Source organism: Bactrocera tryoni, chromosome 3 (assembly GCF_016617805.1).
Source record: "Bactrocera tryoni isolate S06 chromosome 3, CSIRO_BtryS06_freeze2, whole genome shotgun sequence".
NCBI classification, from domain to species: domain Eukaryota; kingdom Metazoa; phylum Arthropoda; class Insecta; order Diptera; family Tephritidae; genus Bactrocera; species Bactrocera tryoni.
Window position 1 is genome coordinate 59035973 of NC_052501.1, and position 24929 is coordinate 59060901.

The 24929-nt window shown below is 35.1% G+C and overlaps 2 protein-coding genes across 2 annotated transcripts in view; one reads left to right on the forward strand and one right to left on the reverse strand.

Moving 5' to 3' along the window:
- The first annotated feature begins 919 nt into the window (after positions 1-919).
- The window catches only part of LOC120770710, a 33808-nt gene continuing 9798 nt past the window's right edge, over positions 920-24929 (forward strand). Inside the window, exons 1-2 of the mRNA XM_040098290.1 lie at positions 920-962; positions 8225-8443. Of these exons, the coding sequence (XP_039954224.1) occupies positions 920-962; positions 8225-8443 (262 nt within the window). The remainder of the gene's footprint in view (positions 963-8224; positions 8444-24929) is intronic.
- Positions 19072-19534, reverse strand: LOC120772505. The gene is made up of 2 exons (XM_040101150.1): positions 19170-19534; positions 19072-19111 (listed from the first exon to the last, which is right to left on the reverse strand). Exons 1-2 carry the CDS (start codon positions 19532-19534, stop codon positions 19072-19074), a joined length of 405 nt encoding a protein of 134 aa, XP_039957084.1.

The following is a 24929-nucleotide window of genomic DNA, read 5'->3' on the forward strand; positions in this document are numbered from 1 at the left end:
TTGTGAAAGGGGCTGTGAGAATAAAAACGCGTACAGGTATCCCGCAGCGGTACAGCACAGCATGACTATGTATGTATGTATGTATGTCCATCACACTATGCGTGCCGGCTAAAAATAATGCACTTGACTACTTCACGATAGCACCCTTTGAATTAGAGTCGTGTGATTGGTGCGGACTATAGGGGGTTGTTTTGTTCATAACTGTGATTTGTTTCATTCTATGATTCTGGGTTTTATTCCAATTAAAGTTTTTAAAAAGTAGTCAAGAATATCTTTTTTGGCAACCTAAGTTTAGAGAAGCCATAGTATGCTCCCTAGCTTCTTGGGATGCAATAGCCACTTGTGGGTTTTTTATATGATTGAACTTCAAATACTGAACCGGCATACCAATTTATTCGAATCACTCACGCGGTGTTTCTCTTTGCAGCTCTTGATATGTGGAATTACTTCACAACTTTTACTCTCTTAGTTTACGGCACGTGCAGTTCAGACTACGCTCACTGTGCGATTTATAGCGCATACTCAGTATGCAGTACGAATACTTCAAAGAGAATATAGCTTTGTTTTTGAAGCATTCAAGAAGGTTGCACAAGATTTTCCAAACATATGCTATAACATTATGTTTACGTTATTCAAAGGATACGCACATATCCTTTGAAGTATACCTGGTATTTATTCCCAATACGAATTGTGAATTTTTAGTGGGCGATCAAATTATTTACATTATTTATTTGAGTATATTAAATTATTTGAATGTAAATAACGGAATAAAAAAATATTTATCGTAATATCGTCATTGTTCGGAGTCGCGGAAATGGTTTCGGTGTTTATTCGTCTGAGCCCGGTGTCCGGTGAAAATTCTATAGCGTTATCATCATTATAAAAGATAGTGACCATTAAAAATTGCAAGTACAACAACATGTCGCGTCGTAAACAGGCAAAACCGCGTGCATTTCTTAAACGTAAGTAGGTTGGCTATACTACACAATTATTCATAGGTATATAACTACATATGTATATACTTGTAATTACATAAAGTTAATCAGTTATATAATAGCATACATATATTCAAAGTAAACTTCATAACTAAATCATTGTGATCACCGTGTATGAAATGCACATACATACGCGAATAAACTAAGGCCTGCTTTTCCAGTCCAGAGCTGTAATATAGACGTCAAGAACGTCTTAGCCGTTATATTTATTTACGAACAAGCAGGAAATTCCTTCTGATAACGCCACACAATTTCCCATCAAACTGCATTTTTATAGTTAATATGTGGTTTGTGCGACATCAGCAACCTTAACTAATTTTTGTTTTAGAAGAACACTTTGGCGGCAGCCATGTAAAAGATATTAGGCATCACAAGCGAATACCTTTCGACTTGGGAATGCAGTGTTAGTGTACGGTGCTGATGAAAATCATATATACGAACAACCTTACTCAATTTATTAGCAATATAATTCATGCATATAATGCACATGCATATTTGTTTTTATTCAACTTCGTAGTCGATGCACTTTTGGCGCAAAACGTCCTCCTATTGTGGCTAGCCATGCACCCATTCCAAGTGTCCCTTGCACCTTTTATTTTTGCTCTTTCTCGTCCTGACTTTCGGCTAGAGTGAGAGTAGATTATGGTGTGTGGTGGAATGACAGGCACATGCACGTATTTAAGTTGCTCATACGCCACTGAGCGCAGCGATTTCCCATGTGGCGCGCACACTCACTCGATCCAATATCACAATAACAGCAACAAGGCTATATAAAACTTTATGTTTTGTTCGTATAGCAGCTTGCCTTCCTCATCGCCGGAGGCATTACTATCGCCTCAATTTTGTTGTTGTGTATTTGTTGTATACACTCTACTTGTTGTCGGCCCGTAACGCAGCAGAGCGGCGCATCGAGGACGGTAAAACACAGAAAACCCATCGTTGGTATTTCTCTTGGGAGCTGTCAAACCCAAGGGACTTCCCCAGAGGATTAGATCGGTTTGGACTGCGCAGGAATGGTTGGGGTAGACTTTCGTTTTAATTCAGCCAGTTCAGTGTGACTTGTTTCGTTTACTTTCAGTTATCTTGCAAATTTTGGAACGTACATATGCATTCGTGTTAGTGAGTAATAATACAGTGAAACTTTTTTGAAAATCTCTCTGCTCTGCACAATAACATACTATCAGTAATAAAGATATTACTGGTTTTGAGATTGTTAAGTGCGGTCATGAACGCAATTGGTTGCAGGTTTTCTCCAATATTGTCCCTTACGAAACTGCAAAATATGTAACGATGCTTCCATTTGCCCCATCCTAAGGAATAACTTATAGGAAACTCGACAGCAGCATTACAAGAATGTACCTGCAATAACGATTTCAAAATAGTTTAAGTCCTGTCTCCAATTTCTCTATTCCATACACAACTACATATTTAATGGCGTCAACTTTGACTAAAAATTTCTAGCAATACATACATATGTATGTAGATGTAATTACTAATGGAATAACAAACCCCGGTCCTTTGGAAAAACAAAATGAGATCTTAAAGTTGTATCAAACTTTTCAGCCTCTAATAGTGCTGTAATCGTCAGACATAAGATCCTATCAAATATATAATTTATATTGGTTAGTCGAAAAACTCTTTCGTATTTTGTGACCACCAAAATGGTACACATATAATAACAAATTTTAAATATAAAAAAAAAAAATAAGTTAAAATTTGTTAGCTATAATTTTCGGTCTCGAGATAGATTTTGAAATTGTCATCAACCTCTTCTTTAAGCTATCTCCAAACACATATGTAAGAATATGTATATACTATATATACATACATACATATTCATAACTAGAATTTTCTGACTGAATTGAACTATTATATTTCATATTTCTTTTATGTTTTTAGAATAACAATTTTGTTGTAGATCAAGACAAGCGATAAAATTTATTCCATGTGCGTGTCAAAGTATAGACGCCATAATTTTGCCAGCTGACTTCCGTTCTTCCTCCTCCAGAATTTCGTTTATCTCCTTCAGTTCAATTCAATAACTGTAGATTAGAATGCGTGGAACCAAGTTTCTCCTGGTGTTACTTTTTGGCGTCCACTGGATTCATAGGTAAACCACTTATGAATGGTATTATCATTAGAGCTTTTTCATCAAAAAAATTTTTGATTAGCAGACAAAATTCCTTTATGCCTTTTTTGCATATACCAGATATGAAACTTTTCATGGTTGGGTCTTACTAAAGATTTATGTTTTGAAGTTATAGAATCATATGGACATCATTATATAACACTATCAGTGCCCGTCACATAGTCCGTTTATGTCTATCTGCCAGCGAAAGTCCTATTAAAATCATTTCAGAGATAAGCCGGAACAGACATACAGATAAGAATTTAAAAAAATGTTCCTTTGGTACATTGAATGCTATATGAAATATTAAAAAAAAAAACATATTTCTGTTCTTGTTATTTATGTGAAACTTTTTCAATGATCACTGACATATTTTAAAACTAAGCCAAAAATCCTTGCTGGAGTTGTTTTTTATATAGGTAGATAGATCTTAACCCATAAATGCGATATAATTGTTTGATTCGCTCCAATATACATATGATTATGTATTGGTCCTTGTGCATCAATTTGTTTATAAATATGCATACAATTGTATTTATACTATCCTCCGCCCGTATTTATTTATGTTCATAAATATTTCGATCTTCTAATAAGGAGTAAGAATACTTTTGTATTTTATTTCTAATTGAACTGAAAAAGTTACTTTCTCTCTGCCTAACTTTTTTTTTTTAAATTGGGCTAAGCCATTCCCAGTCGTAGCAATATATGCATTTTACAATTTGTTCAATCTTTCATCGATATATAATTATTCAGAATTTTTTTTTTTCAAAATTTATCAATACCCTACCCTTTGCTTGCTGGGTTATCGTTTCTGTTCATATGTATGTATTAAGTCAACACATATGAATGGGCCATTATAAAGTTGAGCTGTTGTTTTGATCAGGGGGAGGGTACATGCTTAGTGGTCATTTGGGACCAGCTTGAACAACACCAGTCGCGGTTCTGATGGGGGAAAAGGGGGTTATAACGGCATATACTTTCGCGTTCCTTACAAGCGTGTAAACTTAATATTGTTGTTATTGTGAGAAATATAATGAATGGCTTACAATCCTCTTCTCGCCATCCTGCGTTGCTACTCTTGCCTATTATATACATGTGTATGAATGTATTTTCTTTATCAAATGTAGTACAACGGTATTAGTAACAGTCATAAAAGTGCACCTTTGCTTTAGAACACCTCATATTTGCCGCTTTTGCCGCAACTAACTGCGTCGGCGGTCATGGTGGCCAACAGTAAAATGAATGAATGAACGAATGGGAACAAGACGCTTAAAATCGTTGTTGCTACCGTGGACCACGGCTGTTGGCATCCAGAGCAAACGACAGTAATAAAGGCAACAACAACAAGTTTGGTGCGGGCTAGTGAGTGACTGAGTGCGAAATGCACTCTGGGGGGCTTTAAACTAAAATGAAAATCGCTTGCATATGTACATATGGGCGCTTGAACCCCAATGTATCCACCACCAATATGCGCTCCCGTACATCTCATATGAACATATTTATCCAGATATATAGTATACATATATACATACTTAAACCTTTACCTTGTGGAAAAATGGAGAATATATATGCCTTTGTACTGCTCGCTTATTCTGTAGCCGTATATATATATATATGTATATATATATACAAATATGTACTTATCTGATTATATATGTACCGCAATTGCTTAAATACTGACCAACCAAATATACATATATATTTCCCTACTCATATAAAAATGTGAAGAGCGATCATTTCTTAAACAAGTTTTACATATGTAACTGTTCCAATGTCATCGTGGTTAAGTGCTGCATAACACATACATATACTATGAATAAGTTTACAAAGTTCGTATTAGACCCCAATTCTAAACAAGTAAGTAAGGGCTAAATTCGGGTGTAAATGAACATTTTATACTCTTAAATTTATACTCAATCAGTTTTATCTATTTGATCAAATACTATTAACATGCCACATACTAATTAAATGCTACCTGGGGATCATTAAGCAACCTCACATATACTCACCAATCTAAGTGGATCAATCTACCCGGATGCTCGAAAATTCTATTATTAGTTATTGTTTAGCATTGAACTCAGTGGCGGATCCAGAAAATTTTTTTGAGGGGTGTTTTACGAAAAGTTTCATTACTCAACGTATTTTTAATATACGTATAGCAGTTCCCTCGCGAAGATTCAGTTATTATAGGACACGTTTTGTCTTGTGCACAAAAATGGATATAAGGATAGTTGAATTGCGAAAAATCATATTATACTGTTGAAAAGAATGAGGCATACTATCGCATTGCTTTTTATATTCCCTTTTTTGATACTTACATACATTGCTTATTTGAAAAGCCGCTTTCTTGACCACAGATCAGTGTTAGAAATTTGTTATGTATTTTTCCCAAAGTACGAATTTGACGCTAAAAAAGCTCGAGAAATATTTTCTTTTTATGAAAGGGTGATTAACTGTTCAGAACAAAACTTTCCTGCGGAGATGAAAATGTGGAAACAGCGAACTTCAGGCACACATGTCCAGCACGCAGTGAAGCCGCAGCTGAGAGTGTACACGAGTACCGTGGAGAGTCGATTCGGCGCCGTTCGCAGTAACTTGAACCGTTATTGTGCCATGATAACCGACTATTTGATTGAAGCTCGTGATCTCAGCGATATTTGATTTCAACAAGACAGCGCTACTTCCCACACATCGCATTTTGAGAGAACACTTCGGTGAGCAGAAAATTTAACGTTTTGGCCCGATCAATTCGCGATCAAGATCGTGTGTTGAAGTTTTTCTTGTGGGAATATGAAAGTTTCAAGTTAATGCGGACTATTCCGCTTCGATTTATGCTCGAACGAGTCATCGAAAATTAGACTCAACGGATGGACTATCTGAGACGTAGCCGCAGCCAATAGTTGAAAAAGATAAGAGATAATGTTCTTTTGAACAATAAGAAACCTTCCCCATTAATTCATTAAAGTTTCTGTGTTTTTTACTTAAAAAAGTAGGCACTATAAAGGTACTATTTGCGCAAAGTTTTGTCCCGTTATCTTAATTGCTTCTTGATTTAATATTAATCGTATGTAGTATTGGCAAAATAGATAAGATCGGGTCGATACTACCCTCAACTCCCATATACTGTATATCTATAATTATTTTCGTTTAGCTAACAAATCTTATGTCGAAAATGCCGGCCAATGTATGAGTTATATACTATAGATATGTACATATACATATATATACACTATATATATGTATATAATTGCTGGGCTTTGATTCTTGCAAGATGCAAGAGTTAAAATGTTGATTGCACCAGAACGGAAGATATAAACGAATCAATCAGATTATTTACCATATATACATATAATATATATACAAATACTGGTGGACAACCTACCAAATATGTATATATGTATATATGTACGCATATAACTTTCAATTTAATGCATAAATAATGGTTTTCTTTTCAATTGACCTTATACTTGTATGTATGTAGTTATAAACAAAATAATCCACACAAAAAGTTTTAATCGGTACTTGAAATGTTTGCACACGAATTTTTTAATTTTAGTTAATACAACTTCATTGACAAATCATATTACGAAACTATAAGGAAATCAGCCGGTGTACGGTAACCTCTCTGGCTTGTTTTAATATTTTTCCGACAAATCTAACACTACACATTAGGTCTTCATTCAGCTGACCAACTAAAACATTTACCAACTAAAACATTTAACTAAAAGTGAAAATTAAAGAAGCCAATATAATTATATTTAATATGATCGTAAAAGATCTGGAGCAGTTTGAAATATTTCAATATACTCATGCTAGTACTGTATTGTACATTCTCAAAACGCCAATAACCGATGACGTATAAAGTACTATAACTGAGCACTAAATTAAGGCATACGACTCTAATTTGGACCAAGGGCACCTTTTAGGAAGTGTGCCCCAGTCCTCTAATAGGTTTAATGTACACATCGGGGTGTAATGGGGTATAGTGATGCTTCCTGATAAACAGTTCAGTCGTAGGCCAAATCCTCGCCGCACACCCCGGGAACTTGTGGAACTGAAGTCACGGTTAAAAGAGAGAAAGCTTCAGCTTTCTAAAAATTAAATTATTGTGTTTTCATTTGTCATTTTTACCGTTTACAATAGTAAAACTGATCTAAAATATACATTGGAACCGATCACCTTTGATTCTTGCCAGAAGATTAATTGTAGAGCCAAATATTTCTATAGTCGAATTACCCCGGAAAGTTTTGTTTATCAGAGTACTTACCATGAAGTGATTTAAGCCAAATTTGCACGCATTACTTGTAGTGGCTGTAGTGCCAAAACACTAGCACAGTAGATTTTCAAACGCGTCTTTGGAAACCCCTTCAAAATTATTCGCAATGAACAGAAACAGGTTGTAATCACTTGGTGCCAGGTTAAGACTATAAGGCGGATGCATAAGAATATCCCAAGCAAGTTCTCTTATCGCTGTATGTGACGTCGCGTTGACCTGATGGAAAATAATTCCTCTATTACTGACCAAAGTGGCCCATTTCTGTTTAATTGTTCCCTTCAGATGATCCAAATATTGACTGCACAAGTTCGAACGCCCGGCTTCCAAGTCAACAATCTAAGTACTCACTTGACGGACTCCATTGTTTTAACGATATTCTCCACCAGAGCATGGAGCGTCTTTGGCATTAAAATTTCTGAAACGGAATCAACGAAATCAAAAGTGCGTATGACTCGCTGTCGCAGTATCACTCGCTGTCGCAGTATCAGGACCATATATCTAACTCTCATTTTCAATCGCACTTTACAACCTGAGATATAGATTACTTAAGGCATCTATTGGGAAAATAATAGATTTGTACACTTGTTCTTTAATAATTCTAATTGATTAAATGAATATTGGCGTCGACACTATTTAATATTTGTAGTTAGCAATATATGTATATAATATGTAAAAGGAATAAAATACAATGGCGGTTATATCATTTATACTTACATGTGTATTTACTTATGAACATACAATTATCAATGTGTCTATTGTTATCAGTATTATTAACAAACTAATCTTAATTTCATTTTTTGATGATTCTTTTTATTATTTAATTAGTTGGCGAAGATCCGGATAAATGTTCTAATCTTGAGCTTTTGGAACCAAATGCTAAAAAACATGAAGGTAACAGAACAGCTAATTTGGAAAAACAAATGAAATCTGAATTCACCGAAACACCTAAACAGCAATGTGATCAAAAATTAAACTCAGCATCAGCAATTAAACTAAAAATAAAAGTATCTCATGAGACTTCAGCAGTATACGCTAAATACGAACGTAAGTTTAACTAAACTACTACTAACTTGTGAACTAACTCTTACAAAAGCATAAATCGAACTTATTAATCAAAGCAAATGTCTGATACAAAGCAACTCTGTCATTCCTCGGCGCCCCTACGAGTTTGGGAAATAAAAGTTTTCTACCAGCCACTGCGGTGTCTTTCAAACAGAGGTGTCTTGACATCAAGGTAGCATAGATTTTCTACTTCGAACCGCAGGCCTTTTCAGAGAGCTCTCCAATAGCAGAGCGCCAATGCTCACCATGAATTCGCTCACAGTCGTTCAAAGTTAGACACACAATTCTAATTTAATTATTAATAGCGTCAAGTTGCTTTCTTACTTGTTTGAGTGCCTGAATATTTAGGAATTGTAAACATTTTAACTGGGTAATATAGTGAAGCTAGTAATCATGTTGCACGTAAATTTTTAAATGAGTGGGAAAGAAGACGAGGCGAAATATTTAGACATTTGATGTCCTACCCTAACTTGAGCTGAAGTTATTTTACCCTGAACAGGGTATATTAAGTTTGTCACCAAGTTTGTAACACCCAGAAGGAAGCGTCGGAGACCCTATAAAGTATATAAATAAATGATCAGTATGTTGAGCTGAGTCGATTTAGCCATGTCCGCCTGTCTGTCTGTCCGTCTGTATATATACGAACTGGTCCCTCAGTTTTTAAGATATCATTTTGAAAATTTGCAACAGTCATTTTCTCTTCAAGAAGCTGCTCATTTGTCGGAACTGCCGATACCGGACCACTATAACATATAGCTGCCTTATAAACTGGACGATCGGAATCAAGTTCTTGTATGGAAAACTTTCACATTTGACAATGTATCTTCATGAAATTTGGTATAGATTATTTTCTAAGGCAACAATGTAATCTCCGAAGAAATTGTTCAGATCGGTTAACCATAGCATATAGCTACCTTACAAACTGAACGATCTGAATCTAGTGCTGGTATGGAAAACTTTTGCATTTGACAATGTATCTTCACGAAATTTGACATGGATTACTGCTTAAGATTATAATATAATCTCCGAAAAATTGTTTAGATCGGATTACTATAGCGTATAGCTTCCATACAAACTGAACACATAGTTACTAAAAGAAATGCACCGGTGAAGGGTATGTTAGCTTCGGTGTACCTGAAGTTAACGTTTTCTTGTTCTTTCTTGAATTGAAAAATCTTCTTGTTCTATTTTATATATTATAAATATAGTATATGGATCATTCCATCTAAAATTTACATTGAAACATTTTTTCCAGCAAAACTTTCTTTTGTTTGCTTAATGCGGCAAACTAATGGAGACGTATTTTGTTATTTCGACTCAATTCGAACTATTTTGGAGTTATGATTTTTCAAAATGGAAAAATCTCAGAATTATACGTTCATTGATCGTATTAACGAAATATTTAGCTAACTTAGGCTTCTTTTCTATAATGCAACGCGACGGAACATACATAAAAAGATACATATACATGTCCATATAAGCTTATACATACCTAACAAATGTATACATTCATGGTCACCGCCTTCTTATAGTTGACAAATGATTGTCATAGTAAAGCGGAACCCAGCGTATCAATGCGTATTGTGTTGGATGTGTCCTTCTTGGCTTATATTTATGTTCGTTATGGCCCGATTGGGTAAGGCCTACCTCGTGTTTAATAAAGAAAATATTCCTCTGTGTCCAGACAATGGCACTTGGGTGGCATAAGTTGAAACGCAGCAGCAACATGTAACATAACGTTTGTAACGACCGCCACAGGAGCAAGTTGACATTAAAGGCGTACAACTTGCGGCAATACACATAACAAGGCTTATGTAGTACGCTTGTATGTATGCGTATAGCTTCATTTATTGCCACTATGGCATTTGTGCTAGCAAGTGTAAAACAAATGATTGTGTTCTCTTTTTTGATTTAAAAATTACAGAAGTGCGTTTGCATATGACAACAGCTCTTCGCTTTTCTCTCTGTGTCGTTTACGTGTGCTAAAAGCATCCAGAGAAATCTATACGATCTATGTGAGAACATTGACATAAAGAGTTATGTATGTATATGAATATACTTATCTTCACTGTGCAGTTATTTTCAGTATAGTAAGTAAATCATATTACATTAAGCAGTGTTGGAAATAATGTGTTAAAAAATTATTGAATTAACATTTGAAGTAATTTTTATATTCAATAATTCCGAAAACCTTAGTTTAACTAACAATTTTTAATTCATCTCATTTGCTTAATTTATTGTGTTGATAGCAGAAGAATATGTCGATGTATCTTTGTGTCCTTTGGGTTATACTAACACATACCAGTACAATTTGAGAACTGTGTGCAAATAATACAATATATGAGCCAACAGTGTATAAGACCTCTGGGTGTTGCATAATTTTCTGAAGGGACATGTGAATAGGATACATTTCGAGTTCTGAAAATTCACTTTGTAATAATTAAGTAATTCGCAATACATCTGAAGATATGTACATATATTCCAATAACGAATATGTTTATATTAACAATTATATGAATGAGAACAATCCTTGACGTCTTGTAATTAAATTCTGTTTATATCAACAGTCAAAGACAAAGCTTCGAATACACCAACAAAACCCCATTTTTTATTGAAATAAAGCATCTTAACACAAACGAAGGTGTTTATTTATAGTAAATTATTTACCAACATTGAAACCCAAAAAAACGCACCGCACGTGTTCTGCAAATTCTGTAGGTAGCCATTATATTCTTTGATTTAGCAACATATGTATTGAACTACCCCGCAGGTTTGGTAAATAAATGGTTGGGGTATTATGCTGTTTGTCACCTCTATAGGCCGCCACAATCACCAGATTTGTACCCGATTAAGGATGTTTGGGAACTATTGGTAATGCATCTTCAACTAGCAAACAATCTAAGTCAATTTTATTTTTCTTATTTAAGTTTAATTTAGTAACAATATGAAACACTATGTAATATATTTAAACTTTTGTATCGAGTAATTTTACATTTTGGATGAGACGTTATCTACGCGACATCGAGATTTTGTTTAAAATAAATTGTTAGTTAATTACCTACTATAAATAAACTGCATTTTTACATTTGCGTTAAAATGCTTTATTTCAATAATATTATTGTTGTTCATTAATTAAGAAATTAAAATAGCAGTGGGAATTATTCAGGTTAGGTGTAATTATACTGATCATTTCCTTGAGTTTTTTTTTAACACAGAAAATTAAAATTCAGAAAATTTATGTTAAATAAGGTCTCAGTCAACTTCAATACCCTGGTAGTAAAATTCTCTGAAATTTTATAACAGGTGTGCTAATGGAAATAAAAGTACAAATATAAATGTCTTCACTGTTGTCCCGTTTCGGCAATTGCCCTGTGTCACTGTATTCGTATGCGTGTAAACGTAGATTTATTCTAATGGGTATAGCGCTGATGCGAATAAATGCTTGATACACATATGTATGTACATATGTATGTATAAACTGCAGTAAAACAACTAGTTTTCATAAGGTTACAACTAGTATGAACCACAACACGAACTAGCATTCGCACTGTATTTTTCTTTCTTATGAGTAACTGGTAAATTTTACTTATGTAATAATGTCTCACGAGACATAAATTCGATTAAGAATATATCAGGAATAGAAATTAAAAAAAATTAATTCGATTATTGATTCGAGATCAAATAAGGATGTCCTATTGCCTATATATTTCATATGTTTGCCTAACTTTTCTCTAATTACGAACTAATATACATATTTTCTGACAAATTTGACATTTTACTGCAGGGTGAGTTTAATTGTGGGTGGCCAGACATCCCTGCAAAACTTCGCATTAGAACCAGCAAAAGTGACAGACACATGTATATACACAGTTATGGAAAAAACAATGGGGTCACCCATTCAGCGCTTGGATATAGAATATACTTAAATTCATTATTTATTTCGGGCCGCGGTCAGACATAAAAAAACGTAGCATCTCTTTTGCAGGATCAGGTATCATACAGAGTTTAATTTTTCCATTATTTTTTACATACATACATATGTCCATTTTAAAGGCATAAGTCAGCATTGGTACATTTTGCAATGATCATCCATATTTTTTCAATATTCTGCCCCTCACATTTGCTGCATATTCTTTAGAGGATTAGGAATGGGTGTTATTTTTATAAGGTCAAAATCAAGGTTGCGATATTTTTCCCGATGTTGTGATTAAAAATTAAAAATTTTGTCTGTGAAAATTTTATTTTTTATTATGACTGAAGAAGGCAAACGCAATAAAATATTAATGCAAAACAATTTCTTTTTTTAATTCTTTATTATATGCTTAGGGCAAAATTTTTCTTATTTATTTTCCTATGAGGCAGTTCGGGGTAAAAATTATTCGGTATGCCGGATTAAATTTTTTTATTTTTTAATAACGCTCTTGCAAATGTGATCAACATATACTTATCTTTGGATTTTTATGACGACTCCTTTTTTTGGAATGGAACTTTTTTTGAAATGACGCATTAGAAACAAAATTTTGGGAACGCCCAATTATTTCAGCAATCTTTTTTTTCAATAATTCCAATCCTTGTGGAAATGAACTGCAATACAATTATAATTAACATACTTACCTTATCTTTTTTTGTACGAATCGCTTCGGGTTTCTTTTAGCTGTTCCTAACTCAGCACTTTTAAGAACTCTGATACTCATCAATAAGTAATATCCCTAAAACACTCAGTAGTTCCCATCCAAAGATCCCAAAAATTTTAATTAAATTTACACATAAAAAAGTTATCCTATGTTATTGGCTATAGCTGTATATATACATACTAATACACCTCAGTTAATGTGCATGCTTGTGCGACGGTTTTTGCTTGCATTTGTGCTTTGGGTGAACATCTTGCGAGATGATTTTCTCCTTCACTTTTCTTGTATGTTCACTTCTTTCGCAACCACATGGAAGTTGCTCATTTTGTCATTATTATTCCGTTGGGTATAAAATATTAAACAAAAATAAGTTATCATATTTTCTTAACATATTTTTATTCTCTTTCCACTTGTCATAGCTGCAACTTGTTACATTTTACATAAATAGGTCTGTAACGTTTAATATATTAATATCATTAGAAAAGTAAAAAAAATCTATAGCAAATCTTGAAATAAAGAGACATAAATTTCATTTCTATCCAATTAATACTGCTCTTATAATGATATAATATTTTTATACTCTCGCAACAAAGTTGATAAGGAGAGTATTATAATTTTGTTCACATAACGGTTGCTTGTAAGTCCTAAAACTAAAAGAGTTAGATATAGGGTTATATATACCAAAGTGATCAGGGTGACGAGTAGAGTTGAAATCCGGATGTATGTCTGTCCGTCTGTCCGTCCGTGCAAGTTGTAACTTGAGTAAAAATTGAGATGTCATGATGAAACTTGGTACACGTATTTGCCGGATCCATAAGAAGGTTAAGTTCGAAGATGGAGAAAATCGGCCCACTGCCACGCCCACAAAATGGCTAAAACCGAAAACCTATAAAGTGTCATAACCAAGCCATAAATAAAGATATTAAAGTGAAATTTGGCACAAAACATCGCATTAGGGAGTGGCATATTTGGACGTAATTTTTTTGAAAAAGTGGGCGTGGCCCCGCCCCCTACTAAGTTTTCTGTACATATCCCGGAAAATACTATAGCTATGTCAACCAAACTCTGTAGAGTCGTTTCCTTCAGGCATTTCCATATACAGTTCAAAAATGGAAGAAATCGGATAATAACACGCCCACCTCCCATACAAAGGTTATGTTGAAAATCACTAAAAGTGCGTTAACCGACTAACAAAAAACGTCAGAAACACTAAATTTTACGGAATGGCTGAAGGAAGCTGCACCCAGCCTTTTTTTTAATTGAAAATGGGCGTGGTGTCGCCCATTTACGGACCAAAAACCATATCTCAGGAACAACTAATCTAATTAATTTTACAGCAAAATAAAAAAATATATAAATGAGGGATAATGAAATATCGATTATCACTTTATCATGCGAGAGTATAAAATGTTCGGTGATACCCGAACTTAGCTCTTCCTTACTTGTTTTAATTTTGTTTGTCCGTCTATCTATGTTCAGCGGATGACCGGTAACAGCTTGTGGGTCCATCGGACCAAGTTTCTAAAGTTGATACGGATAGCGCTTATTACTCCTATGGCTGTATTAAGTTAAAGTACTGTACTTATTTCTCACTAGCAATTAAAATCGTGATCACTGCGTTCACCCTTGGCCCCTATTCACTATCGCTTGGATATTGAAATAGTTTATTGTCAGTGTTCTGTCAAATATGAAGACCCACTTGCAATATAAAGCTGTTGGTACTTCAATGTCGAACATCAGTGGTCAGTTTTTAGAAAGCTCTTTAGATTGTTTAATAGATATTAAGAATGCTCTTCTAGTATAGTATAAAACTCGTAAATTACTATTTTCATTCGCTGAGTAGGGTAAATGAAGTTTGACACGCAGTTTGCAGCAAGCTAAAGGAAACGTCTGACACTCTATAAAATTTGTATATAAATGATCGGCGTGACGAGCTGAGTCGAGTTAGCCATGTCCGTCTGTCTGTCTATCTGTATGTACGCGAATAAGTCCCTTAGAAGCTCAATATATTGTTTCCATACAAAATGATCGATTAAAATCAAGTCCTTATACAGAAAACCTTTTCATTTAACAGTCTATCTTCACGAAATTGTCCATAGGATATTACTCAATGAACCGAATCTCCGAACATATTTCTTTGATCCGACCGCCATATCATTTATCTGTCAATCAAATTGACCGATCAAAATCCAGTTCTGTTATGAAACTTTTTTGTTCTGCAAAATATCTTCATGGAATTTGGCATGGATTATTGTCCAAGACATCGCTACAGTCCTCAAATGAATTGTTCAGATCAGACCGCTGTAGCACATAACTGCCATTCTTCATAAAATATACATATGCCTCGTGGCGTAAATGACTAGCAAAACGGGTTTCCGTTGGAATTAAACCGTTGATCAGTTACCATATGTTTATGCTTTTGCAACCTGTTGTTACAGTTTTGTTTATATATATATATGTATGTATGTATATATAAATAATCAGGATGATGAGACGAGTTGAATAGCGTGTGCCTGTCTGTCTGTCCGTCCGTCCACCTATGTAATCTGTAACTTGAGTAAAAATTGAGATATCTTGATGAAACTTCTTATACGCGTTCTTTGACAAAAAGGAAGGATAGGTTGAAGTACATATGTATCTCTAAAACCGCTCAAGCTAAATTATCTCAAAATAAATTCAGTAAGAACCTATACTGACAGTGTGAAAATGAATGAAGTTGGATCATAACAACGCTGACTCCCCATATAACGTTTCTGTTAAATACTACTAAAAGTACGATAACATAATAACTAACGACTACAGAGACATTAAGTTTTTACACAGAGATGGTATTAGACAGATTTATGAGAGTTGGTATGAAAATTGAACAATGAGCTTAGCATCGCCCTATTTTAGGTGAAATCACATATCTCGGGACCTGCTTGATCCATTTCAACCAAATTCGCTACATGACATTCCTATATAACAGGCTAACCGCTTGATGTGGTATGCTCAGCGAAACAAGTTCATATCACCGAATCAAGTCGCCTACAAAAAAGGTCAAGGCACGTTAGATGCTTTAATCCAACTAGACTACTTCATTACTAACGCTTTGTCCAGCAAAAACCACGTGTCCGTACTATCTCTGGACTTTCACAGAGCTTTCGACAAAATTGGAGCCCATATTATTATTCGACAACTTAGAAAATGGAAAATAGGCCAGAATAAGACACGTTTTATTACTAACTTTCTCACAAACAGAAAACTCAAAGTCAACGTAAATGGTTTTCTTTCTTCAACACTCTCGCTTTCTAATGGTACGCCGCAAGGCTCACCTCTTTCAGCCCTCCTTTTTATCATTGCTTTCGATGATATTAGTAGGATGATAAAAAATTACATAGGAGTTGAGCACCAGATCTATGCTGACGATGTCCTAATCGACACAAAAGTCTCTGATGTTAATTTAACTCAATCCTTATTTACTAATATACTCGCCAGAATTGAGTCTTGGTCACTGGAGTCTGGTGCTTCACTTTCCTTAGACAAAACACATATCCTTCATGTATGTAGGAAGCAAAATTGCAACGGTATTTCACTAACCCACAACCAAACTAACATCGAATGTAAAACACAGCTGAAAATACTAGGATTAATTTTTGACTCTAATTATAATTTTAATGCTCACTGTAAATATGTCAGAAATATGTCATCCGAACACACTAGTCAATGTTGTCAGAGCTTTGCTAACTTCAAAAATAGATTATGGGCTCCCCATCTATGGCAATTGCTCCAAAAGCAGTATCAACCTTTTAAATGCACCTTACCATTGCGCAATACGGCGAAGTCTCCGGGCCTTTCCAACCTCGCCAATAAAAACGATAATGGCTGAATCTGGTTTACCAACTATTCAAAATAAAATTATAGATTCTTCGCTTCAAATTCTTGCGAAAACGGCTGAGAACACCAACCCATTACTAAATACAACTATCACCCATGCCACGAAAAAAAGAAAAATTCCAAGAATACAATCGGCTATTTCGAGATGCTTAAGTTTCGCTGCAGAAAATAATATTTTACGTAACGCAACACGCTAATTCACCACTCGACATCCTCCCTGTCTGATCAATGATAAAATACTATAGAATAAGCTTATGTTTTTGTCCAAGCAAAACACACCAAACGAAGTCTTTCAACAAACCTTTGCTGAACTGGAATCTAATTACACAAATAATGGATGGAAGTTATTGTTTACGGATGGCTCCAAGTCTATCGATTCCACTTCGTTAGCAGTTGTCACTGCCACAGGAGAAATTATTTGCAATTGGCTTCTTCCCTCAACGAGCTCTGTATTTACCGCTGAAGGATCTGCAATCCTTCATGCAGTTAATTACGCAAAAAAAGACTAAAGGAAAGTTCCTCATCTGTACAGACAGCAAATCGTGTATGTCTGCAATAACGTCTTCTTCCAATCGCAATCCCATAATAGAAGTTATCAGGGACGCGGTCATTGGTGCCCCTCAGAAAATCCAAGTAATGTGGATCCCTGGCCATGCTGGTATTACAGGCAACCACTTTGCAGACCTCGCTGCGAAAAATGTAGCCAGGACTCCTGCCTTAACATACTACGTCTCATCCAAGCAAGACATTCTTAACCTTATTAAGCACAAAAGGCATCAAAACAAGTAAGAAAGGGCTAAGTTTGGGTGTCACCGAACATTTTATACTATCGCAGGGTAAAGTGATAATCGAGATTTCATAATACGTCATTTACATATTTTTCAAATACCGTATTTTTGTAAAGTTTTATTCCGCTATCATCATTGGTTCCTAATGTATATACTCGTATTATACGGAGAAGGCATCAGATGGAATTCAAAATAGCGTTATATTGGAAGAAGGCGTGGTTGTGAACCGATTTCATATTTCGTACATGTCATCAGGGTGTTAAGAAAATATTATATACCGAATTTCATTGAAATCGGTCTAGTAGCTCCTGAGATATGGTTCTTGGTCCATAAGTGGGCGGCGCCACGCCCATTTTCAATTTTTAAAAAAAGCCTGGGTGCAGCTTCCTTCTGCCACTTCTTCCGTAAAATTTAGTGTTTCTGACGTTTTTTGTTAGTCGGTTAACGCACTTTTAGTGATTTTGAACATAAAATTTGTATGGGAAGTGGGCGTGGTTATTATCCGATTTCTTCCATTTTTGAAATGTATATGGAAATACCTGAAGAAAACGACTCTGTAGACTTTGGTTGACATAGCTATAGTAGTTTCCGAGATATGTACAAAAAAATTAGGAGGGGACGGGGCCACGCCCACTTTTCCAAAACAATTGCGTCCAAATATGCCCCTCCCTAATGCGATCCTTTGTGCCAAATTTCACTTTAATATCTTTATTTATGGCTTAGTTATGACACTTTATAGGTTTTCGGTTTCCGCCATTTTGTGGGCGTGGCAGTGGGCCGATTTTGCCCATCTTCGAACTTAACCTTCTTATGGAGGCAAGAAATACGTGCACCAAGTTTCATCATGATATCTCAATTTTTACTCAAGTTGCAACTTGCATGGACGGACGGACGGACAGACGGACAGACAGACATCCGGATTTCGACTCTACTCGTCGCCCTGATCACTTTGGTATATATAACCCTATATCTGACTCCTTTAGTTTTAGGACTTACAAACAACCGTTATGTGAACAAAACTATAATACTCTCGTTAGCAACATTGTTGCGAGAGTATAAAAACGCAAGCGAATGGAAAACATTTAAACATCACTACGCGGTCCTAAACCCAGCCACAGTGGCGCACGCAGGAAAAAAATTTGGGGGGGGTTTTAGGTAAAAAGACAAGGTTTCATTATTTTATTCACAAATTGAAGTTTAATCTTCTTTTATTTTCAGCGTTCACTTGAAGCGACAGATATACGGATTGTTGCTCCAATCTTTAAAAAACGATGCACTGTTTTGAAAATTTTTGCATCGCAACAATTCAACGCGTCTAAAAAGTTTTGGATCTCTTTGTTTGATTTAACCAGTTCCTGAAAATATATTCAAAATTTTAGTTAGAAAATATAATCTGAAGAAAAGATTTTTAACCTTTTCCACATTCTAAATTCAGCGCGATCTTCTACATCAGCGGACCATTGCTTTTCTAAAACACGAACAGTCTCCTGCATCTCAATAACGTCAAGATTTATGCATTTATTTGGCAAAATGTTTTCAATTTTGGAAAGCAGCTCTCGATGTTTTAAAAATCGTTCATTGATTTGGTCCAAAAAATTATCTAAAAACGGTATATAAATTGATCTGCGGTAATATTCTTCCGGTTCGCATTCATAATTGTCGCGATTAGTTTGCCGTTTCGCCAAACGCGGAATTTTGATTTCTAAATCTAATTCTACGGCTATTGTTTTAACTGATTCAAAAATTAGTTTAAACGATTGTTCAGAATCCTTACGCATTTCACTAATTTCAGCATACAAATTATTTGCATAAGCAACGCAGCTGCTCAAAACACAGTCTATTTGCTGCAAACATAGGCTTATGTGTGTTGATAATGCAAAAATTGGCTTTAGTACGCACGTACGCACATAATTCATTTGTTCTATTCTCATTCACGCTCTAATCATTAGTGACAAGTGTTGCCGCGAGCTAGAAAAATTAAGTATATGTTGCCAAGCAAAAAAAGTATCAAAAAGTATCAAAAGCACAACCGTTGTTTTAAAAATTTTCATTTGAAAAACAAATAATAAGTAAAGTTGTGTATCTAATTCAGACCAGTTTTTTCTGGTTGTTTTTATTAAAAATATAGACATTTTAGTTAACACACTCAAGTATTTTTTTGCAAATAGCATAATTTTTTTTTAATTTAAATTTATTTCACAACAGTTTGCTCATGGAACGAAAACTGAAAGTCATAATAAATGAGTTTTTATTTTTCCTGTATTATGATTAACAATAAACTCTAAAAAAAATAATAGAAACCTTATTAGTGACTTTTCAGTTCAGAACTAATTTTCAAAAGAAGTCCATTTTCGACTCACAATTCCCCTTAAATCTAAAAAAAATCCAGTTAAGCAGCCACAGAGTTATAAGGCATCATCTCATTACTCATAACTCATTACTTTGAAGCAAATTAAAAAAATGTCTCTGTCCAGTTTATATTTTTCTGGGTTTTTTAATTGGCCTACATTCCCACAACTAATTTAATACTTTTAACACCCCAAAACCCCCCCCTGCGTTCGCCCCTGCCCAGCCAGAAATCGTATAATCTACTCGTCAACAGTTCCAACTAGCGCAATGAAGACATATACTCGATTAAGGATTGGACACACTATCATAACACACGCCCACTTACTATCGGGTAAAAGCCCATCCATTTGCCCCTTTTGCGATGACACCGCTTCTATCAAACACTTACTCACACTCTGTCCGATGCTTCACCCAACAGCCCACAACTCTGGCAACATTGATCTCATAAAACTACTAAGTGAACCTTCAGAAAAAAACGTGATAATTGTATATAAATTCTTAAAAGCCAACGATTTGTTAAAATATATTTAAGCAACTTACATCTTTACTAACCCTTAGCAAATAGAATTTTTCACCTAGTTATAATTACAAGACGGCTGAAGGCCTCGTAGCCAGTGCTGCGTTTATGTATTTATATAGTAAAACTCTTTTTGTTATATGAATTATTATAAAAAAAAAAAAAAAAAAAAATTCAGAGCAAATTCTTTCTTATAATAATAATATATTTGTGTGTCAAAAATGGGAAGAATCAGATCAATACTTCCTTTAGCCCCCGTATACCAAATATAAAGAGCTTTGAAATTTTGAGAGACTTTATATCGCAAATATCGGTTAATATGCGAGTTATCTTAATATATTTGAGCGAGTGTGTGTTTACTAATAACAATGTATATTTGTGACTTAAATAGATAAAATTGGGCATGAACTTGACCTAGCCTATATATAACTAATGCCAAGATTTGCGAACAGCCGGCTGAGTTTAGTCTAAATGATTGGTGATGGTATGTGAGGAACCTTAATGAAACTTAGGGAGCATTTTGTTATTTTGTGCCTTTTAACTGTATGTATTGACTAAAGATACATACAATCCGGTCAATACTAACCCCTGTATACCTAATATAAAATCTTCAAACTTTCGTAAAAATTAACATACCGTGTAATATTGGATATAATATATGTACTATAGTTTAATGCCGAAAATATGGAAAATTGGTATACGAAGTACCCAAATTTCAATACAGTACTACATATAAATATTTTCGTTACTCTAACAAACCTTGTACCAAAAGTGGAGATCAGTGTATTAGTTTTATACTTCTGGTTGACGTTTTGCACCTTAAGATATTTCCCTGGCTTGGCTTTAGTCCTGGCAAGTTACAAGAGTATGAAATATTCTGTTACCCCAGAAGAAAGCTCTTCCATACTTGCTTCAAATTATGTTTTACATACATACTATATGTAGTTGCTATGGTAAATGTCTTGAAAAGTTTATAGCTTCGATGTAGGCGAAGTTAGAGTTTTTCATGTTTCTTTTATATTCTAAGTTGAGTATTTAAGTAAAGCTACGTTTTTTAATTGTTTGTGCTATGTTTAATACCTAATCCTTACGTATGTATCTAATCTACTTTGGAACTTACTTTAGTACGTTAGGCATCAAAATACATATTTTTACTTCCAGTTATTTCGAGTAGGGATCCTGAACGCGTGTCTATCAAATAATATAATAGTAATTTGTCGCTAAATTTTTGCGCCTACTTGTATGTAATTGTATGTAAATGTAAATTATATTGGAAAATCGTATGAATTAAAAATTTAATTTTAATCCCGAAATCAAGATTAAAACTTGACAAATTTTAATCGTTTAATGGCAAACTTGGGATTAACATTTTTGTCAATTCGCTATTTAGGAATATTAAAATATATTTTTAGTTTTTTAATCCGCTTCTTCTTCTTCTTCTTTATTGGCGTAGAAACCGCTTACGCGATTATAGCCGAGTTAACAACAGCGCGCCAGACGTTTCTTCTTTTCGCTACGTGGCGCCAATTGGATATTCCAAGCAAAGCCAGGTCCTTCTCCATCTGGTCCTTCCAACGGAGTGGAGGTCTTCCTCTTCCTCTGCTTCCTTCGGCGGGTACTGCGTCGATACTTTCAGAACTGGGATGTTTTCGTCCATTCGGAAAACATCACCTAGCTAGCGTAGCCGCTTTATTTTAAAACGTTGATCTATGTCAACATCGTCGTATATCTCATGCAGCTCATCGTTCAATCGAATGCGATATTCGCGGTGGCCAACGCGCAAAGGGCCATAATTTTTCTCGAAAACTCTCAACGTCGACTCATCAGTTGTTGTCATCGTCCAAGTCTCTGCACCATATAGCAGGACGGGAATTATGAGTGACTTAGAGAGTTTGATTTTTGTTCGTCGAGAGAGGACTTTACTCCTCAATTGCCTATTCAGTCCGAAGTAGCACCTGTTGGCAAGAGTTATCCTGCGTTGAATTTCCAGGCTGACATTGTTGGTGGTGTTTAACTAGTTCCAATATAGACAAAATTATCTACGACTTCAAAGTTATGACTGTCAACAGTGACGTGAGAGCCAAGTCGCGAGTGCAACAACTGATGACAGGAGATATTTCGTCTTCCCCTCGTTTACTGCCAGATCCATTTGCTTTGCTTCCTTGTCCAGTCTGGAAAAGCAGAACTAACGGCGCGGTGTTGATGCCGATGATATAGGTAGGCCGTCTGTTTTCTTTCCGCTGCAACACGGCCTCCTCGTCGTACCAGCTGTTCTTTTGGATTTCCTGAAAACAAATGGTTTCGTTTGCAACTGTACGTAAGGAGCTTGAAATGACGTTCCACAGTTCCCTTATACCGAGTTATTGACGAGTGACGATTCAGTCTATTCACGTAGTAACTCCATGCTAGAGATAAAGCGTATCCCTTCGCATAGTCAGCGATCACAAGGCTAATATCGCTGCCATACTATCGGGGTGGATAGTCAATTCTCTGAAGAGGGCTACGCTCCGGAGCAGTAGATCTACTATCTTTATGTGAACGCTTACTCAGACTCAGAAGTGAAAGAAAAAGTGTTAAATGATAAGCTTTTTCACTAGTTTTTAAAAATACAATTTAAAAAGTTTTTGTGGATGTACTAATTATGAACGAAATCAATGCAACATTTTCTTCGAGAAACACTATAAATCATTTAAAACATACATATCGTCACCTAAAATGCGAAATAATGTATCATAAAAAAATTCAATATTGAGTTTTTTATTGATTACGATTCTCGATTTCATACTACATATGTATGTATCACAAATTTTAAGCTTTTGCGATCAGAAATACCCAAGTTCGTTAAACAAATTAACGTATGATCGCTCATGTAAAAATAACAGAGTATTTTTTTATAACGAAGTTAGCATTGATTTATTATTATGTTCAATGTGCTTTGGTTAGTTTAGATTAGATGGCTGATTAAAGATCGAATGTGTACTACTATATGTAGTCCTTTGTGGGGTCATAGTTCGAACTATAAATTAGTAAAACGCTTAAAAGCAAATACAAATTTGCCAGGTGTTTAATTTTCATTCCAGTCAGCTCGATGAGATGTCTGAAGGTATGTGCCCCCAAGTGCATGAGTCTTGACCTCCCAAATGCGAGATAGTTCAGAAGGAAGTGCTAAGCTGTTTCCACCTCATCTTCTTCCATACAATTTCTGCAAAAGGCGCCTGGTAGGATTCCCTGCCTTACTGCGTGAACGCAAATAGACCAATGGACCGTTAAAAGCTTCAAAACTAGGGAGAGACTAATCTTACTAAGGATAATGAGATTACTAGGGCCAGCTATGCAGTAGTAGAACATAAGAGGATATGGGAGCACCCGGAGAGGGTGGGATAGATCTACGGATAGAAGTTCCAGGGTGCCTTTCCTTGCTAGCTCATCAGCTTTACAATTGCCTGCGATTCGGCTGTGGCCTAGCACCCATACCAGTCTTATCACAAAGACACTAGATGTTATTGATAGCGAGGTTAGGCATTCTTCGACTAGTCCTGAACGTATTGTTAATGAGTTTAAGGTTAGTATCGCCGATCTGATATCTGATTGGATGGTCCCTCCTCAGAAGGAGGCAGCACTCCGGAGCAGTAAATCTAATTCTGCCTTAATGGTTGCAACCACGGCCTGGAAGACACTGCAATAGTCAAGAAGTCTGAAACTGGTGTTGATAGAGAGATTCTGGCAGTAGACCTTTCCACCAACCTTAACCACAAACTTTGACCCATCCGTGAAGAAGCTCACTGCCCCTCTCCTCCAAAGGCTTCTTCCCACCCACAACTCCCTTGCCGGTATATGGGTAGAGAAGGAACCGCTATTTTTATAGCTTGAAATAACTTAATTTTTTCTAGTACTTATGAGCACATTAATAATAAAAATAACATGAAATATGAAATCTTGTAGCTGTTTTTATTTAAAAATATTATATATATATATATATTAATACATTATAATATTAATATTAAAATTTTTCATTTTTATACAAATTTAGATTGATCATACGTTATTTTGTTTCAGAATTGAAAATTGTTTCGCTTTTCGAAGTTAGCCTCTAAAATTTAAATATTTTCTTTCTTTGCAATTTCTTGATTAGTTTTAGATGATACAAATAACCGTTATGTGAACAAAACTATTATAATCTGTAGCAATATGTTGCAAGAGTATAACAAAGCCAGCTTTGCGAAAAATAAAAATTTTGTGTTTTATAAAATACTAGTTTAATTTTTGGAAAATTGATATTGTTATGAATGCACGTGTTATGTTTGTTG